This window comes from Stenella coeruleoalba, assembly GCF_951394435.1.
Source record: "Stenella coeruleoalba genome assembly, chromosome: 11".
NCBI lineage: Eukaryota > Metazoa > Chordata > Mammalia > Artiodactyla > Delphinidae > Stenella > Stenella coeruleoalba.
This window is the reverse complement of record NC_137157.1, coordinates 80,393,824-80,414,194: the sequence shown is the minus strand read 5'-3', so window position 1 is coordinate 80,414,194 and position 20,371 is coordinate 80,393,824. Positions and strand designations below refer to the sequence as shown.

Below are 20,371 nucleotides of genomic sequence, written 5' to 3'. Positions count from 1 at the left end.
CTTACGCAAATTAATTAATCTCCCTGATTATGGTTTTCTATATTGGTACTTTTTACAAAACAGTGTGGAATCCAGGCACAATTCCATTACATTCGCATATTGGCAATATTTATGAGCAAACAATGTATCCCTGCGAGGTACATTCTTTCTTTTCTGTTTTATGTAATGTAAATAAAGCCACATATTCACTTTTTCAAATGTACCTCAAGGCAACATTGACAAAAAGTATAGTACTTTTTTTTTTGTCTTGCAAGTATAGTTATGCTCCAAAGAAATCTGAAGAGTGTTTTACTATAAAAGCATTGTCCTCCCATATGTAGGCAAGAGAATGATATTAAATAAACATTTAGTGCTAGTAAAAGCAAAAATGATTCCTTGAGAAGGGCTTTTAGAGTTGAGAGAAATGAAGAAAGCTCACTCTAACAAATTCTCTCAGAGGTATCTTGTGTAGTATAATCATCACTGTTATCAAATCGTGCTTAACAACAAACTATATTTTCTCACAGTTTACATTATGTATCCAATAATAGGAATGTATAAAAGAAATAATTTACCCTCTGATTTGCAAATATCAAGAGAAGGGATCTTAAACTATAGTCCTTAAATTCAAATTAATTTCAATGCCCCAAGAACCAGAATAACAGATTTCTAGGGTATTTACTACTAAACATATTCTTTCAAATTCCAAAAATCTAGGCAAAATCCACAAACCCTTTCCGCAGATTAGGAAAATGCCTTTCCCCAAATAAAGAGACACCATTCTACACACCACACGAGTCGAGTGTCAAAAGGAAGAGACCTCTGAGCCTCGGTTCATGCAGGACACATACAGGTATTTCTTACAACACAGCAAGAAGTTTCTTAGAGAATTATAATGGGCTGATAAAAACTATCATGAATCACCATTTATACTGGAATAGAATTACGGTGTTTTATATTTAATTAATGGAGTAACACTGTGTGTCATGGTTAAGCACAAGTCACTCTACATGGAAAGTAGTCCATGGAAAACCACTCAGCACATACAGTACTCAATGAACAGCAGCTATCTAGGAAATATATCATATAAGCCAACAAACAATTACAATTACTTTTCATTTGGCCTCCAAGACAACGTATTCTCCTGGTTTTCCTCTTTCCTCACTGGTTCTCTCTCCCAGACTCTTTTGCAGGGGCCTGCTCTGTCTTGGTGTTCAATGTTGGTGCATCCAGGATTCAGTCTTTAGATGTCATTTCTTCCCAATCAACAATCACTCCTTAAGTGATCATATTCATGCCTCCTATGCACCAATTCTCACATTCATATTTCTACCCTGACAATACCCTAAGTTCATCCACATATCCAACTGTCACCATAACATCCCCAACTGGATGCCTAACAGTCATTTCCCACCTGATGTGCCCAAACAGAAATCCCGATTGTCCCTACAACCCTACTTATCCACTAGTCTTTCTCACCTCAATAAATAGTACCACATTCATCCAACTGCTTTCAAAACCCAGGAATAATCTTTGACTCTCTTCTTTCTTTCCCATTTCACATCCAAGTCCTATGAGTCAGGACAGTACCATTCCAAATTCATCCACTTCTACCACTTCTATTCTAGTCCAACACCATCTTCCAATCTTGCCATAGCCTCCTTTCTATGGTCTTTCTAACATTTATGTCCACATACATGTTCACTACTGTCCACTCAGCAGCCAAAGTTATCAAATCATACTGATCCCTTCTCAAAACCCTCTGAAGTTGCCCATCAAACTTAGAGCACAATCCAAATTCAAGGGTCTACAAATCTCTACAGTCTGAGCTTCTCCGGCCTTTTCTCCTGTATTCTCCCTTCCCTCACTTTGCCTCAGCCAAAATGGCCTTCCTGCTGCTCCTCACACAGAACAAGCTGACTCTGCCTCAGGGCCGTCTTCCTTGATGCATGTAGGTCTCTGCTCAGACATCAGAGAGGCTGTTCAATGCAAACAAAAACTAGCTAGAAATGCAAACCAAAACTACAGTGAGGTATCACCTCACACCAGTCAGAATGGCCATCATCATAAAGTCTACATATAATAAATGCTGGAGAGGGTGTAGAGAAAAGGGAACTCTCCTGCACTGCTGGTGGGAATGTAAATTGATACAGCCACTATGGAGAACAGTGTGGAAGTTCCTTAAAAACCTAAGAATAGAACTACCATATGATCCTGCAATCCCATTCCTGGGCATATATCCAGAGAAAACCATAATTCGAAAAGATACATGCACCCCAATGTTCATAGCAGCACTATTTACAACAGCCAGACATGGAAGCAACCTAAATGTCCAGCAACAGATGACTGGATAAAGAAGATATGGTACATATATACAAGGGAATATTACTCAGACATAAAAAAGAATGAAATAATGCCATTTGCAGCAACATGGATGGACCTAGAAATTATCATACTAAGTGAAGTAAGTCAGGCAAAGGCAAATATCATATGATATCACTTATATGTGGAATCTTAAAAATGATACAAATGAACTTATATACAAACAGAAATAGTTACAGATGTAGAAAATAAACTTATGGTTACCAGGGAGTAAGGGGAGAAGGGATAAATTGGAAGATTAGGATTGACATATACACATTACTATATATAAAATAGACAACCAACAAGGTCCTACTATACACCACAAGGAACTATATTCAATATTTCACAATAACCTATAAGGGAAAAGAATCTGAAAAAAAATAGATATATATGTATGTATAACGGAAACACTTTGCTGTACACCTGAAACTAACACAACATTGTAAATCAACTATACTTCAATTGAAAAAAAAATCTACTCTAGCTAAAAATAACTGCCCCTCCCTTCTCCATCATGCTCCATATTGTCCTACTTGATTTTTGTCCATAGTATTACCCAATGTAATAGTGTATATTCATTTGTTTATTATCTGACTGTTTCCCCCAATAGGGAGAGGTGAGGGATTATGCCTATTTATTAATTGTCTGTCCCCCCTAGGGCTAAGGACTCTATCTTGTTCATCATTTTTTTTCCAGTGTCTAGAATAATGTCTGGCATGCAATAGTTGCTCAATAAATTCTTATTGAAAAATTAATCATTCTCAGAGAGTTGAAAGAATGATTAAGGTATCCAGAGGTGAATGGAGTTCATGAGAAAATATGAGAATTATAAACTATTGAAAAGAGTAGAAAACGTGTCTTAGAGGGCAGACACACACAGGACAGTGGAGAGTACGTACAAGATATCAGCAAATTTTCAGAGGAATAAAATACTCTGTAGGGTATAACTCTGAAAGCAGACTATAAGCACTGAGAACAAAAGTCAAAATCAATTTCTAAGTTTTTAAAGAATGGTCTGGTGTAAAGTAAACTGGGTATCGTAAAAAGCATCATACCAGGAAGCATCTTTCCTTTCCTTTTTTCTCCATTTGCTTTCATAGTGCCTCTCTGTCCCCCTCACCACTCTGTCTGAATATATACTATATATAATAGTTTCATTTTTCTATGTCTTAAGTCTTGGAGATTACCATCCTACATAACTTCACCATGTAGAATTCAGGTTATCTTTTAGTTACAGAATGTTTTCTTGGATTGGAATTTTAAATCTCAGGTCTGTTCCATTGTTTTGCTTTTCTTTTTCAGGGACTCCAATTATTCATATGATGGCTCTTCTTTGCCTTTCTTCCATTTCAACCACTTTCTCACTGACCATTTTTACTTGTTTCTTTAAATCCTTAACATTCTCATCACTGTTCTCCTGCCTTTCTTCAATGGTGCTTACTATACTTTCATTCAAATGTATTCTTCCTTTGATACCTTGTAATTCGATCTGTTATTTCTAAAAATAATAATAATAAAGTCTTTTTCTTTTCTGAGTCCAATCAACTTTCATTTCATTTCCCACTGGTTTGTGTTGGTCCATTTCTAACCTTAGTTCTTGGATTTATGATTCAAGGTGTATTTCATACATTCATGTTTCATGTTTGAAGATATTTAATTCAGTTTAGAGTATCATTGACAATTTTCTTCTCTTTCATGGTTGATGTTCAGAGAGAAATTTCCATCAACTGAAATGTTTTGATCTTACAGTCCTTTCATAGAGATGAAGATTGATTACATTACTGCATTTCATGGACAAGGTGACAACATGAGCTGGTTTACAAGATCTTCAGTTCAGGAGCACCCTCTTCTGTCTGAGTCATGAAGTGCAGTTTCTTTAAAGTCTGGCTTTTGTTGGGGGGCAGTGGAGGAAGTTATATTTCCTTCAATTTTTTTTTAATAGATCATTATTGGAGTATAATTGCTTCACAATACTGTGTTGGTTTCTTTTATCTGGTATTCTAGATTTCCCCATCTTGTTTCTTTTTGCCTTCACCAACAAGACTCCAAAGGGTGCCTCTTCCTTACTTTTAACCTTGTTCATCCCTAGAAGCATTGCTTTTCCACAACTGCTACCTGTGTACTTTCAAGTTCCTTCCTCCTTACTCAGTGCTCTTGTCTACCTGGAATCTCTTTCAATATTTTCACCCTTAGGATAGACAGACTTTCTTTTTCTAAGGGTGGTTTTCTTTTTTCTTTTCTTTTCTTTTTTTTTTTGGCCACACCATGCGGCTGGATGGATCTTAGCTCCCTGACCAGGGATTGAACCTAGGCCCCCGGAAGTGGAAGCAAGAAGTCCTAACCACTGGACCACCAAGGAATTCTAAGGGTGATTTTCGTACAATCCCTTCCTGTCTCTTCCACATGGTTTTTCCAGAACTCCCTAACTGTCCACAGAGGCTCTCAGTAGGAACAGTGAGACAGTGCCACTAAAAACTGATGTTGCTTTTCCACTTATAATAACTGAAGTTCGGACTGTCCTCTGTTCTCTAGTTCTGCTGAAGGTGAGGGATTTATGGGGTATAATTTGCTTTTTATTGGTCTGTACAGATTTTTGGCAGATGTAGAAGGAATTGAGATTTAGGCATCACAATTAATTACTTCAGCTACTTGTTCGTTTATCATTCCTAGTCATATATTTCTTCCCTATGTCCGAAGTTAGATTTCTGGCTTTACTGTTTAATCCTGTAGTGGATACTATAGTGGATACATTATGCTCCACCCGCATCGCCTCTTAGAGCTGAGGTATCTATTTCCTCAGTTGCTGGGCATGATGACTGCTGTCTTCTCGAAGCCACGCTTCCCACTAAGAGTGACCCTTGTCCAGGGGGACTGCCTTACCCAAAGCTACACACCCCCTCTGTGATGAAGCCAGCAGTCAAGGCTGGCTAATGCGAGGATATAAAGCTCAGGCCCTTTGCCTTAATTTGTGACCACTTTGAAGGGCCAACTCAGCTCCAGAGCTCCCTGTAGGATCAGCAATGACCTCAATTGTAACCTCACTGTGGCTCAGCTTCTCTGTCTGCCCAATCCTACCTTCCCCACTTCCTTACAGCTGTATACCTTAAATGCACTCTTCAATATACATACTGCAAACAATTCTATACCACACGGTATTTTCAGGGCATCCTACTTAAAGACAATCATCGTCTGAAAAAAATTTTATTGAGTTATGAGATGGGCACTGTTATAAGTGCTTTGAATATGTTGTACACATTCACTTAATTCTCACATGGAGACTGTGAGGAAGATACTGTTATTTTCAACATCATATCTCAGATAAGAAAAGAAACTCTTGGAGAAGATAAGTACCTTGCCTAAGTTAATAAATGGTCAAGGCAGGATTTGAACATAGGCACTCTGACTCAAAAGCGCATGCTCTCTTGCCCACTTTACTGTACTGCCTCTTGTGCTAGCCTTGCACTCTCTGCTTCTCTGGTGTGACCCTGAGTGTGCCCATTCTCTGCATTTTTTATGCCATGCTATGAAGTGTAGCCAGCACATGACACACACCACGATGATCACAAGTATTAAGATTTTTTAACACATAATACTTCACTAGTGGATTGACCTTAACATGAGCTGCTGAAGGTAGAAGTCATTGATCTTATGAAGTTGTCTTTTAAAGCTTTTCATTAAAAACAGAGAAGAATGTTTGTATATCCAGCCTCTGGTCACTCAGTCCTATCACAGGATGACATTCCATTTGCACACATATATTAGCAGGTACATGTTAACAACCACTTCTCTATAGATTTGTTTTCTATCTCACCTCAAAGAAATACCAAAAAGATTATAACTTTTCTCCAAAGTTCTTACCTCCATCTTGAAATTTGCTTAATCTTTCAAAATACGATGACATGGGGGCCTGAACGATGTCAAGGATAGCCAGAAGTGTTCTTGTTAGCCTTAATAATTCACTGAAACTATAAAATCCAAAGTATATAAGATTCCGAGCCAAGTGGACCACCTTAATTTTAAAAAGGCGGGGAGAAGGTGAAAAAGAAAAGAAAAACATTAGGAACGGAAATTAGCATTGACTTTTTATTATCTAAGTTAGTGCAGGTATTTCTAACCTTTCTAATTCTTTAATACCTAGGAATTGAAATACCTGTGAAAGCAACCACTGAACTCCAATTTAGTCAAGTTTAGAATTAAATCCAAATAAGACCAGTTCATCAACCCCATCAAAGGCCCATGTGACAAGAAGATGAGGTATCTTGTCAACAGCCAGCAAGGAAGGGACAAGACAAGATTTTAGTTGTATCAGGGTGGTTAAAAGAGGTTTACATTAGAATGATTTATCTCTTATTTAAACATTAACTTACGTCAGTAGGATACCACTTAATAGTTACTTTAATGAATTACTTTAATAAATGAATATTATCCAAGAAATTTGTCTAGAAATATATGTTCCTTATGCCACTGTGTGGTCTCCTGGATACTGTAGGACATACTAGGTGTGAGAGCCAGCTTCCAAGATGGCGCCCAATGTAGGGTCTCCTTCCACATTGCCCCAGGGTTAGGCAGTGTCTCCAACGGCATACAGCAGAAGTGATGACACGACAGTTCTAAGATTAGGTTATAGGAGATTGCAACTTCCATCTTGGGCTCTCTCTTTCTCTCTCTCTAATGGTTGCTCTGGGGGAAGCCAGATGCCATACTGTAAGGACACTGAGGCAGCCTATGGGAAGGCCCACACGGCAAGAAGATGAGGTGTCTAGACAATAGCCAGCAAGGAAGTGTAGCCGCCAGCAACCACACAAGTGATCTTAGAAGCAAATCATCTAACCCTAGATGACTGCAACCCCAATCAACAGCTTGTGAGGCCCTGACCTCATGAGAGACCCTGACCTACAACCATCCAACTAATAAGCCCTCCCAGGTTCCTGACCCACGGAAACTGCAACCCCAATCAACAGCCTGTGAGATCCTGACCTCAAGAGAGACCCTGACCTAGAACTACCCAACTAATAAGCCCTCCCAGATTCCTGACCCATGGAAGCTGCAACCCTAATCAACAGCCTGTGAGATCCTGACTTCATGAGAGACCCTGACCTAGAACTACCCAACTAATAAGCTCTCCCAAATTCCTGACCTATGGAAACTGTGAGATAATACATGCTTGTTGCTTTGGGCTGCTAAGTTTGGGGGTAATCTGTTACACACCAGTAGGCACCTAATATCCCAGATATCTTGTAGTGGCATCTTTTCTCTAGTTGTGCCCCTATATCCCCAAAGTGATATTATAACTGGTGGTATTTCAATTCAGTTTAATAAGGCTAAAAACATTACCTTCATGGAGATGAAAAAAACGTATCCAACCATTTTATAAATATGCAAAGCTGTCTTTGTTCATTAAATGCAATAAAGCTTACACAATAAATGAAACTAAAAAAATCAGAGTATCTAACAGGTAATTATAAATAAAATATTTAGTATTCTATATCAGGTATAATTAAAGCATCAAATCTATCCTTTAATCAGTGGCAGAGGGAATCATATGTTCATAAATTTAACTACCTAATTACTAAAACATTCTAAATATTAGAGGGAAAAAAATCTTTGATGTTCAATGTATCTAATTTTAGACAGCATAAATTGAATAACCTCATGGATTAATTGTTTAAAAAAATTACCTCAAATGTCAGTTTGTTTTTTTCTTTATCTCCAAAAGGAAAAGGCTGATTTACAACCTCTTTCAAGTATTCTTCAACAAATTCCATTGTCAGTGCAAATTTCCTCTTCATATCATTTCTGGAAGAGTCTGTTATAGAATCATATCTATGAAGACAGAAAGAATTTAAAAGAAGTTAAATTGATTCTAATCATTTAAAATAGGAAAATATATATATATTGACCTCTTGTCTTCTAAGCTTGGGTAAATTAATGAAACTTTCTACACTTTGTACCCTCATCTATAAAATGGAGCTATTTTGAAATGAGTTGATACATGTAAAGCATTTAAATCAGAGTCTACCATTGTTACTCCTTTTATTAATTGTTACTCCTTTCATTAACATGATTTCTGTTTATTGGTTTCCAGAATAACTTTTCTATTATCAAGAGCTGTCATTTTACTTTACAAAAAGAGTATCTTGTTTGCATTTGGAAAACTAACAATCCAAGTCTGAATAAAGAAATGCCTTTTGTTATATTTCATTTCAAAACTGAAGACATTTGGGGGAGGGATGGATTGGCAGTTTGGGATTAGTAGATGCAAACTATTATATATAAAATGGATAAACAACTAGGTCCTACTGTATAGCACAAGGAACCACACTCAATATTCTGTGATAAATCGTAATGGAAAAGAAGATGAAAAAGAATGTATACCTATGTATAACCAAATCACTTTGCTGTATAGTAGAAATTAACACAACACTGTAAATCAACTAAACTTCAATAAAATAAATTTTTTAAAAATGGAAGACATAATCAAAATCATTGAGTTCATCTGCTGAATTTAAAGTCTTCAAGAAATTTTTCCAGAGCAGAAGCAAGAAGAACTGTAATCCTGCAGCCTGTGGAACAAAAACCACATTCACAGAAAGATAGACAAGATGAAAAGGCAGAGGGTTACATACCAGATGAAGGAACAAGATAAAACCCCAGAAAAACAACAAAATGAAGTGGAGTTAGGAAACCTTCCAGAAAAAGAATTCAGAATAATGATGGTGACGATGATCCAGGACCTCGGAAAAAGAATGGAGGCAAAGATCCAGAAGATGCAAGAAATGTGTAACAAAGACCTAGAAGAATTAAAGAACAAACAAACAGAGGTGAACAATACACTAACTGAAATGAAAAATACACTAGAAGGAATCAATAGCAGAAAAACTGAGGCAGAAGAAAGGATAAGTGACCTGGAAGGCAGAATGTTGGAATTCACTGCTGCGGAACAGAATAAAGACAAAAGAATGAAAAGAAATGAAGACAGCCTAAGAGACTGCTGGGACAATATTAAACACAACAACATTCGCATTATAGGGGTCCAGAAGGAGAAGAGAGAGAGAAAGGACCAGAGAAAATATTTGAAGAGATGATAGTAGAAAATATCCCTAACATGGGAAAGAAAACAGCAACCCAAGTCCAGGAAACGCACCAAGTCCCATACAGGATAAACCCAAGGAGAAACACGCCAAGACACATAGTAATCAAATTGGCAAAAATTAGAGACAAAGAAAAATTATTGAAAGCAGCAAGGGAAAAATGACAAATAACATACAAGGGAATTCCCATAAGGTTAACAACTGATTTCTCAGCAGAAAGTCTACAGCCAGAAGGTGGTGGCATGATATACTTAAAGTGATGAAAGGGAAGAAACTACAACCAAGATTACTCTACCCAGCAAGGATCTCACTCAGATTCGATGAAGAAATCAAAAGCTTTACAGACAAGCAAAAGCTAAGAGAATTCAGCACCACCAAACCAGCTCTACAAAAAATGCTACAGGAACTTCTCTAAGTGGGAAACACAAGAGAAGAAAAGAACCTACAAAAACAAACCCAAAACAATTAAGAAAATGGGAATAGGAACATACATATCGATAATTACCTTAAATGTGAATGGATTAAATGCTCCAACCAAAAGACACAGGCATGCTGAATGGATACAAAAACAAGACCCATATATATGCTGTCTACGAGAGACCAACTTCAGACCTAGGGACACATACAGACTGAAAGTGAGGGGATGGAAAAAGATATTCCATGCAAATGGAAATCAAAAGAAAGCTGGAGTAGCAATACTTATATCAGATAAAATAGACTTTAAAATAAAGAATGCCACAAGACACAAGGAAGGACACTACATAATGATGAAGGGATCAATCCAAGAAGAAGATATAACAATTATAAATATATATGCATCCAACATAGGAGCACCTCAATACATAAGGCAACTGTTAACAGCAATAAAAGAGGAAATCGACAGTAACACAATAATAGTGGGGGACTTGAACACCTCATTTACACCAATGGACAGATCATCCAAACAGAAAATAAATGAGGAAACAGAAGCTTTAAATGATACAAAATACCAGATAGATTTAATTTATATTTATAGGACATTCCATCCAAAAACAGGAGATTACACTTCTTCTCAAGTGTGCACGGAACATTCTCCAGGATAGATCTCATCTTGGGTCACAAATCAAGCCTCAGTAAATTTAAGAAAATGGAAATTATATCAAGCAACTTTACTGACCATAACTCTATGAGATTAGAATCAATTACAGGAGAAAACCATAAAAAACACAAACACATGGAGGCTAAACAAAACGTTACTAAATAACCAAGAGATCACTAAATAAATCAGAGGAAATCAAAAAATACCTAGAGACGAATGACAATGAAAACACGATGATCCAAAATCTATGGGATGCAGCAAAAATAGTACTAAGACGTAAGTTTATAGCTATACAAGCCTACCTCAAGAAAAAAGAAAAATCTCAAACACCCTAACGTTACACCTAAAGGAACCAGAGAAAGAAGAACAAACAAAACCCAAAGTTAGCAGAAGGAAAGAAGTCATAAAGGTCAGAGCAGAAATACATGAAATAGAAGCAAAGAAAACAACAGCAAAGATCAATAAAACTAAAACCTGGTTCTTTGAGAAGATAAACAAAATTGATAAACCATTAGACAGACTCATCCAAAAAAAAGAGGGAGAGGACTCAAATCAATAAAATTACAAATGAAAATGGAGAAGTTATAAAAGACACCACACAAATACAAAGCATCCTAGGAGACTACTACAAGCAACTCTATGCCAATAAAATGGACAACTGGAAGAAATGGACAAATTCTTAGAAAGGTATAACCTCCCAAGACTGAACCAGGAAGAAGCAGAAAATATGAACAGACCAATCACAGGTAATGAATTGAAGCTGTGATTAAAAATCTTCCAACAGGGCTTCCCTGGTGGTGCAGTGGTTGAGAGTCCGCCTGCCGATGCAGGGGACGCGGGTTCATGCCCCGGTCCGGGAGGATCCCATGTGCCGCAGAGCGGCTGGGCCCGTGAGCCATGGCCGCTGAGCCTGCGCGTCCGGAGCCTGTGCTCCACAACGGGAGAGGCTGCAGTGGTGAGAGGCCCGTGTATCGCAAAAAAAAAAAAAACAAACAAAATCTTCCAACAAACAAAAGTCCAGGACCAGATGGCTTCACAGGTGAAGTCTATCAAACATTTAGAGAAGAGCTAACACCCAACCTTCTCAAATCTACCAAAAAATTGCAGATGAAGGAACACTCCCAAACTCATTCTATGAGGCCACCATCACCCTCATACCAAAACCAGACAAAGATACTACAAAAAAAGAAAATTACAGACCAATATCACTGATGAATATAGATGAAAAAATCCTCAACAAAATCCTAGCAAACAGAATCCAACGACACATGGAAAGGACCATACACCATGATCAGGTGGGATTTATCCCAGGGATGCAGGGATTCTTCAGTATACGCAAATCAATCACTGATATATACTATATTAACAAACTGAAGAATAAAAACCATATGATCACCTCAACAGATGCAGAAAAAGCTTTTCACAAAATGCAACATCCATTTATGATAAAAACTCTCCAGAAAGTGGGCATAGAGGGAACCTACCTCAACATAATAAAGGCCATATACAACAAACCCACAGCAAACATCATTCTCCACGGTGAAAAACTGAAAGCATTTCCTCTAAGATCGGGAACAAGACAAGGATGTCCACTCTCACCACTGTTATTCAACACAGTTTTGGAAGTTCTAGCCATGGCAATCAGAGAAGGAAAAGAAATAAAAGGAATACAAACTGGAAAAGAAGAAGTAAGACTGTCACTGTTTGCAGATGACATGATATTATACATAGAGAATCCTAAAGATGCCACAGAAAACTACTAGAGCTAATCAATGAATTTGGTCAAGTTGCAGGACACAATATTAGTGCACAAAAATCTCTTGCATTCCTATACAATAATGATGAAAAATCTGAAAGTGAAATTAAGGAAACACTCCCATTTACCATTGCAACAAAAAGAATAAAATATCTAGGAATAAACCTACCTAGGGAGACAAAAGAACTGTATGCAGAAAACTATAAGACACTGATGAAGGAAATTAAAGATGATACCAACAGATGGAGAGATATATACCATGTTCTTGGATTGGAATAATCATTATTGTGAAAATGGCTATACTACCCAAAGCAATCTACAGATACAATGCAATCCCTATCAAATTTCCAATGGCATTTTTTACAGAACGAGAACAAAAAATCTTAAAATTTGTATGGAGACACAAAAGACCACGAATAGCCAAAGCAGTCTTGAGGGAAAAAAATGGAGCTGGAGGAATCAGACTCCCTGACTTCAGACTATACTACAAAGCTACAGTAATCAATACAATATGGTACTGGCACAAAAACAGAAAGATAGATCAATGCAACAAGATAGAAAGCCCAGAGATAAACCCACACAAATATGGTCAACTAATCTATGACAAAGGAGGCAAGGATATACAATGGAGAAAAGACAGTCTCTTCAATAAGTGGTACGGGGAAAACTGGACAGGTACATGTAAAAGAATGAAATTAGAACACTCCCTAACACAGCAGGATCTTTTTTGATCCACCTCCTAGAGTAATGAAAATAAAAATAAACAAATGGGACCTAATGAAACTTCAAAGCTTTTGCACAGCAAAGGAAACCATAAACAAAACCAAAAGGCAACCCTCAGAATGGGAGAGAATATTTGCAAACGAATCAACAGACAAAGGATTAATTTCCAAAATATATAAACAGCTCATGCAGCTCAATATTAAAAAAACAACCCAATCCAAAAATGGGCAGAAGACCTAAATTGACATTTCTCCAAAGAAGATATACAGATGGCCAAGAAGCACATGAAAACCTGCTCAACATCACTAATTATTAGAGAAATGCAAAGCAAAACTACAATGAGGTATCACCTCACACCAGTTAGAATGCGCATCATCAGAAAATCTACAAACAACAAATGCTGGAGGGGGTGTGGAGAAAAGGGAACCCTCTTGCACTGTTGGTGGGAATGTAAATTGATACAGCCACTATGGAGAACAGTATGGAGGTTCCTTAAAAAACTAAAAATAGAATTACCATATTATCCTGCAATCCCACTACTGGGCATATACCCTGAGAAAACCGTAATTCAAAAAGACACATGCACCCCAATGTTCATTACAGCACTATTTACAATAGCCAGGTCATGGAAGCAACGTAAATGCACATCAACAGACAAATAGATAAAGAAGAAGTGGTACATATATACAATGGAATATTACTGAGCCATAAACAGGAACGAAATTGGGTCATTTGTTAAGACGTGGACGGATCTAGAGACTGACATACAGAGTGACGTAAGCCAGAAAGAGAAAAACAAGTATCATATATTAACGCATTATGTGGAACCTAGAAAAATGGTACACATGAACCGGTTTGCAGGGCAGAAGTTGAGACACAGATGTAGAGAACAAACGTATGGACACCAAGGGGGGAAAACCGTGGGGGGGTGGGGACGGTGGTGTGCTGAATTGGGTGATTGGGATTGACATGTATACATTGATGTGGATAAAACTGATGACTAATAAGAACCTGCTGTATAAAAAAATAAATAAAATTTAAAAATTTTTTTTAAAAAAGAAAATTTTCCAAACATACTCATGAATCGTGATCTTTGTGGGGATTTCTGTCCAGAGCCTGGCATAGCGAACAGGCACCACAGACTCCTGGGGATCCCGGTCAACATGCATGTGCAGCATAAGGCGACAAAAAGATGCTCGGAGGTCAAAGGGCAGGCTCTCATCTGACATACACCGCAGGATCAAATCAACAGAGAGCTGTGTAGAAATCTGGTTTATGGCCAGATACTGGCGATCCAAGCACATCCTTGCAAAGAGATTTAGCTGGTACCTTAAAAATATTAAACATATTACATTATTTGTCTTATTTGGATAAAATTCATAAATATTAGTATCAATCAGCATCTACTTTTATGATTCCAATATTTCCCAGTATAGGTGATAACTGGTGTAAAACTCTTCTGGTAGTAGGTTAAGTGATCAAATGACAACACACAGGGCTTCCCTGCTGGCGCAGTGGTTGGGGGTCCGCCTGCCGATGCAGGGGACATGGGTTTGTGCTCCAGTCCGGGAGGATCCCATGTGCCACGGAGAGGCTGGGCCCGTGAGCCATGGCCGCTGAGCCGGTGCGTCCGGAGCCTGTGCTCCGTGACGGGAGGGGCCACAGCAGTGAGAGGCCCGCATACCGCAAAAAAAAAAAAAAAAAATGACAACTCACAGATGAAATCACCTCTATGCCCATTCAGTTGCAACTTCTCTTACTTGTTCCAGCAACATATATCTGGTGGAGAGTGTCATTAGGCTCTCAGTTCTCGGTTTCCTAGGTCTGCAAATACACTAAGCCTGTAGGCTATGGACAACAGCTCACATGAAACCATGTTTCTCTGCCTTTCCCAGGCTCACTCAGCTCCAGGCTCTGGTATCTACACTCCAAGGGTAGACTCACTCAGTTCCCAAACCAAATGTGATCAATCCAAAGGCATCAGTACACTTGGGTTCATCAGCCTCCGAGATCCAGAAAGTAGCCTTTGGCTTTGTAGCTGTAGCTACAGAACCCAGGGAACACAGTGAATTCTCTGCCTTTCTCAGATTCCTGTCTTTTGGGCCCAAAGTTGCCCAAGGGCTTCTGTCTTGGGTTTCCAAGCCTTAGACTCAAAAATGCCAGCTAGTTTCTTGCTCCCAATATACTGACCACCAGGAACTACCATTGAAATTTCGACTGCCATATGCCCCCGCTGAACTTTCACAGCTAAAGACACCAGTTTCTCTGAAGCCCTAGGTCTCCACATAATCACAAGTGGTATATACATAACTACCAGCTAACTTTCTCTGAGGCCACCCCTACAACCGGATCAGCTTCCCCAACCCCAATTTCACCTCCCTCTCAACTCGATTACCTAGGTCCCAACATGTCTCTCACCTGCACCCACACCAGTCAACAAGAGGAAAAAATCCTTTGCTGCACAACAGTTCCAAACTAGTGGAAAACTAGAAAATTGCAAGTGGTATATGTGGAAAACACAGATGTTTACATTTACTGTGAATACTTTAAATAATAATAAATATTTCAGCTACCCTAGTTCTGACACAACTTCTTAAATTTCTTCTTCATAGATACCGAACTTTTATAGATGTCAGAGAATCATCTCTCAATGAATATGTGAGACTAAGAACTACCATTCTCTACAATACTTAACCTGTAGTAGGTAAGAACTTCTAAATCAGCCTTGGTGCCTTCTTTGGCTTCCTGAGCAAGGTGCCTGATAGCTTTGCCGTGAGGTTCCTTGTTGCTGTCAATCCAGTAGAGCCAAACTTCTTCCTCATCAATGTCATCTGAAAGGATGGCGCTCTCCATGGGGTTGTCTCCTTGCATTGAGACCAGCCTTGAAATAAATAACACACACAAAATCTATGAACAAGCTCATTCAGAAACATGATAAGGAACTGTACTGCTTACAAATAATGAACATGATAGGATGTCTCCATCCTCTGGGCTTACTTAGTTTGAATGAGAATATCTGCATTGCCTGGGCTCAGCATAAATTTGCAGATGAGTTCTTGAGTTACAGGTATAGCCGTGGTATTAGACACACAGAGATCTGATAAATAATCCAAAAACCTGACAAGAGAAAAAATTAAATTGATCATTAACAAAAAGCATCTTATAAAATCATACCCCCAACTATACTTTGAGATATAATGAAACTGACTTTCTAGATATATTTTTAATATTATTTCCATGCAACATTTTTCTAATGTGTTGCGTATCTACCGCACCATTAGAAACAAATTAAATATCCAATTATTTGTATTTAGGACAAATCTTGTTTCCAAAAATGATATGTTTGCTTTTATTTATTTGGTGATAGTCATCCCACAGCACTGTGACTTGTTATATTTACAACATCAAAACAAAGCCAGATCAAGGCTAATGTTGTACTGAGTAAAACAGACATACAGCACATACTTAATCAACATGAATATGGCCTGGTCAAGTCTGAGGCCCAATTCTACCTTCTAACACTTATTTGCTTGCTAAGTAAGAAAATTTTGTCAATCTGCTTGACATTTCTGCATTCATTTCTCCCAGATAAGGCAGCATGGTATAAGAGACAGGGTACTTGGCGCAGAGTCAGAAACTCTAAATTCTGTTCCTAGTTGGTCTCTAGGCTTCTATTTTCTCATCTCTAAAATGTGGATAATATTATACGACCAGTGTACTTCATGAGAATGTGCAAGGGTTTAAATGAGGCAATGTATTGAATTGAATGAAATATGAATATATTTTGAAAAACTATGGGGTACTATAAAAACACAAGTTATCAGAGTGAAAATCAATTACACTTAAATATGTCTATAAAGGGTTTTGATCTCCTATAATAACTGTTTATGGTACATAATTATTATAGCAATAAGCCCAACACTGTTTTGTCCATGAAGCAAGTCGAACTTTAAAAAAGTTCTAAAAATAAAGCAAAAAGCCACAGTCCCCACAAGAAAAGAATACTGCATGAACCACTTCAAACCTTGGCTCCCGATTTCTCCTGAGTAAACTAACAAATGTTTCTATTTCTTTTGCTGTGATGTGTTTCTCTAGTAGTTTTCTGTTGTTGTGCAACAAAGCTGTGATGGTATCTTCTGCCAAAATATCATAGCCAATCTGGGATTGCATGACACAGAAATTCTTAGCAATATATTCCTACAAAGGAGAAAGACTGTCAGAACGCACTGACAAAGAGCTCAAAAATAACAGGTTCTATTAGGGTCAGCAACATTGATTAATTTATTCATAACAGAAAACTCGCTAAAAATTATTGTTAAAGAAGAGCAAATAATTCTTTAGTAAATAGGATATCTGAGGAAGGAAATGGAAATCTATTCGCATATACCTCATTCAAATTATAACAGAAAATTACGTGCCTAGTAATAATTTTTCATACGGGTGCTTACACTCTTACAAGTGAGAAAAACAAAAATAAACTGAGTTAAAATGACAATTTTTTATGACATGTTAAGAAATGATTTCACCAGTGTAACAGACGCCTTTCTTCGAACACTCACTAGGAGTTATAACCTAGGATTCTGGCATAATTATAGAAACAAAAATGATTCTTTGACATTTGGTTCATGAAGCATGAGCTCTATACCATTACATGATGATCCCAGGTGAACTTAGCTGATTTCCTTTTTGTACATATACCACAATGACCTATTAAATCTCTTTAAAATAATGATAAAATTTCACAGCACTTTTTGTCTTTAAAAAGCATCCAACAAGATAATGTGATTGATCACTTTATTGATCAGATCCATTCATCCAAGACATATTTCTGAAAAGCCATTCCAGGTAGTTTGCAAGACTAGGGATGCGGCAGTAAGACAGATAAGCTCCCATAGAGCTTACATCCTAGTGAGAAGGGGCAGTCAATGAGGTAGTAAATAGGATCATTTTACATGTTGAGAAGTGAAATGAAACAAACAGAGGGATGGGAAAAGGTGACAACTTGAGATGGGGTAGACTCTTGAAGAGGGGACATTTGCCCTATGATAGAAGTGATGGAAATGATAAAAAAAAAAAAAAGGAGGCAGCCGTGGGGAGAGAAGCCATCGAGCAGTGGGAGTACCAAGTGGAAGGCTCTATAATGGCGGAACCCAGTCTTCGGAGTTCTGTAAACACAAGGTGGCCATTGTGGCTGCAGTACAGCGAGCGAGCAGAAAGCAAGAGCTGACGTGGCAGGTGAGGCCCTTGCGAGCCACGGTGAACACAGAAACATTCATTCTTAGAGCAAGAGAAAGCCACTGGCGAGCTTCCCTCATGCATGGTTCCATCTGCTCCTTCTTCCCACCACCTCGCCTCTCTTCCGAGCCACGTCTCAGCCAACCACAGCACTGGTAAGCTTAACCCCATCCACAACCCAAAGTTTTCACTTCAATGTCTTGGAGGTTCTCCTTGGGGATTTTTTCTATGATGGGAAAATGTATTGATTAGAAAGTGCTTTTGCCTTAAGATTTACTGGAACCTACCTGTTCCTTGAAAATGCTACTGGTTACGCAAATCTCATTATATTCTACGCAGCAATTCTGTGGCCTTTTTCAAAATCATAGTTTTGTATATTGGGTACCAGTTAAGTAAAGTAAATGTCTTCTATTAGTGTATCATTTTAAAGATATGTATTAATTTATACCCTCGTACGACTATGGTAATCAGACCCCGATATAAGGCAAACCTCCAGATGTTTGATAAATAGATCAAGATGTCAGTAAATAATCAAACGAAATTAGAGGTGTCTCCAAATTCTATAAATAACAATAAACAGAAATTCAACATGAAAGACTTGGGTTAGTACTAAATCACAAAAGAATTCCCTATTAGGACTCTATAAAATATAGGTGAGGATAAAGGAGAAGAAGGAATTATGAAGAAAGTAGAAAGTCTTTCTGCTCATGCTTTATTATTATTATTATTATTATTTATTTTTGGCTCCAGTGGGTCTTCGTTGTTGCACACAGGCTTTCTCTAGTTGCAGTGAGCTCTTCATTGCAGTGCGTGGGCTTCTCATTGCGGTGGCTTCTCTTGTTGCGGAGCGTGGGCTCTAGGCATGCGGGCTTCAGTACTTGCGGCATGTGGGCTCAGTAGTTGTGGCTCACGGGCTCTAGAGCGCAGGCTCAGTAGTTGTGGCTCACAGGCTTAGTTGCTCCGCGGCATGTGGGATCTTCCTGGACCAGGTCTCAAACCCGTGTCCCCTGCATTGGCAGGTGGATTCTTAACCACTGCACCACCAGGGAAGTCACTCCTCAGGACACCAGGCATGGGAGTCCCCAGCTTAGACAGGGAGGAGTGAGAAAGAACTTTGTGCCAGACCTCAAGGGACTGGGAAAAGACACCAGTTGAGACATGCTGCCTGGACAATCTACTAGGTACTAGCAGAACAGCCAAACCAAGGATATCCGGTGCTGAAGCACAGGGCAAAGCGGGTGCTATGGAAAGTGGGTCCACAGGACCCTCCCAAAGACTGAGTGTAACGGCGGACACACACATTAGGGGGTCCCATGGTTCTGAGGGTACCAGGTAAACCCTGTAGACCTACTGATTTTTTCAGTTAATTCAATCTCTCTCATAGACTACTGCATGTACTGTGGAGTGCAGGCCTGTCTAGCAAAGTAGATCTTTCTAGGCCCGAGAAGGGAAATGAGGCCACAGAGTGACCGCCAGTCCCACCGCCATCCCTGACCTCCGCTGAATAACATGGCCCTGGTATCTGGGGCTTCTCGGAAGCTGACTCTCTGAGTGCTGTCATTTGACGTTCTGGAACTTAATTTTCCTTCCAATAAAACAACATAACTTTACCTACATTACCTTGCCATCTTAAAGGAATGCAATGAAGTTGGGAAAAATAATTCCAATGACAAGCCTTTTCAATTGGGAGGAAAAATGTTTATAACTAGGATTATATTAAAAAGCATTTAAGAATCTGTTTATATTATCTGCTTCCTCACTCTTGTCCTTGTCAAATTCTTTATCTTCTGGTTAATCTGTTTTACATATTCTTTTTAGACTTTTTCTTAATCTTTAAACTGAATTTCAAAAAAAATGTATTTTCACACTTTTTTTTAAAGCAATTTTTTTTTCTTGCCAAATAACTTTTAGACTACTTTCGAGGCAGTACTATGATTATTAGGAGCCTGGGTTTGAATACTGGCTCCAGTCAAAACTGTGTATTCTTTGGCAATTTATTTAACCTCTCTGTGCCTCAGTTCTTCATCTTAACCCAGTATTAACCAAGTTATGTTGTGAAAAGTGCTTAGAACTGAACCCGGTAAAATGTTAGCACTCAGTAAATACTACTAACTATTCCCAAATAACCTGCAGCCTCCAGGCCTG

The 20,371-nt window shown here is 38.4% G+C and overlaps 1 protein-coding gene across 3 annotated transcripts in view; it reads right to left on the bottom strand.

Annotated features, from left to right (window-relative positions):
• The window catches only part of ITPR2 (inositol 1,4,5-trisphosphate receptor type 2), a 527,231-nt gene that overhangs the window by 338,375 nt on the left and 168,485 nt on the right, over positions 1-20,371 (bottom strand). For all 3 annotated transcript variants that reach the window (XM_079936794.1, XM_079936796.1, XM_079936795.1), the window contains 6 exons: positions 17,016-17,188; positions 15,989-16,108; positions 15,687-15,872; positions 14,069-14,320; positions 8,022-8,166; positions 6,202-6,352 (listed from right to left, as the gene is read on the bottom strand). In XM_079936794.1, the coding sequence (XP_079792920.1) occupies positions 6,202-6,352; positions 8,022-8,166; positions 14,069-14,320; positions 15,687-15,872; positions 15,989-16,108; positions 17,016-17,188 (1,027 nt within the window). The remainder of the gene's footprint in view (positions 1-6,201; positions 6,353-8,021; positions 8,167-14,068; positions 14,321-15,686; positions 15,873-15,988; positions 16,109-17,015; positions 17,189-20,371) is intronic.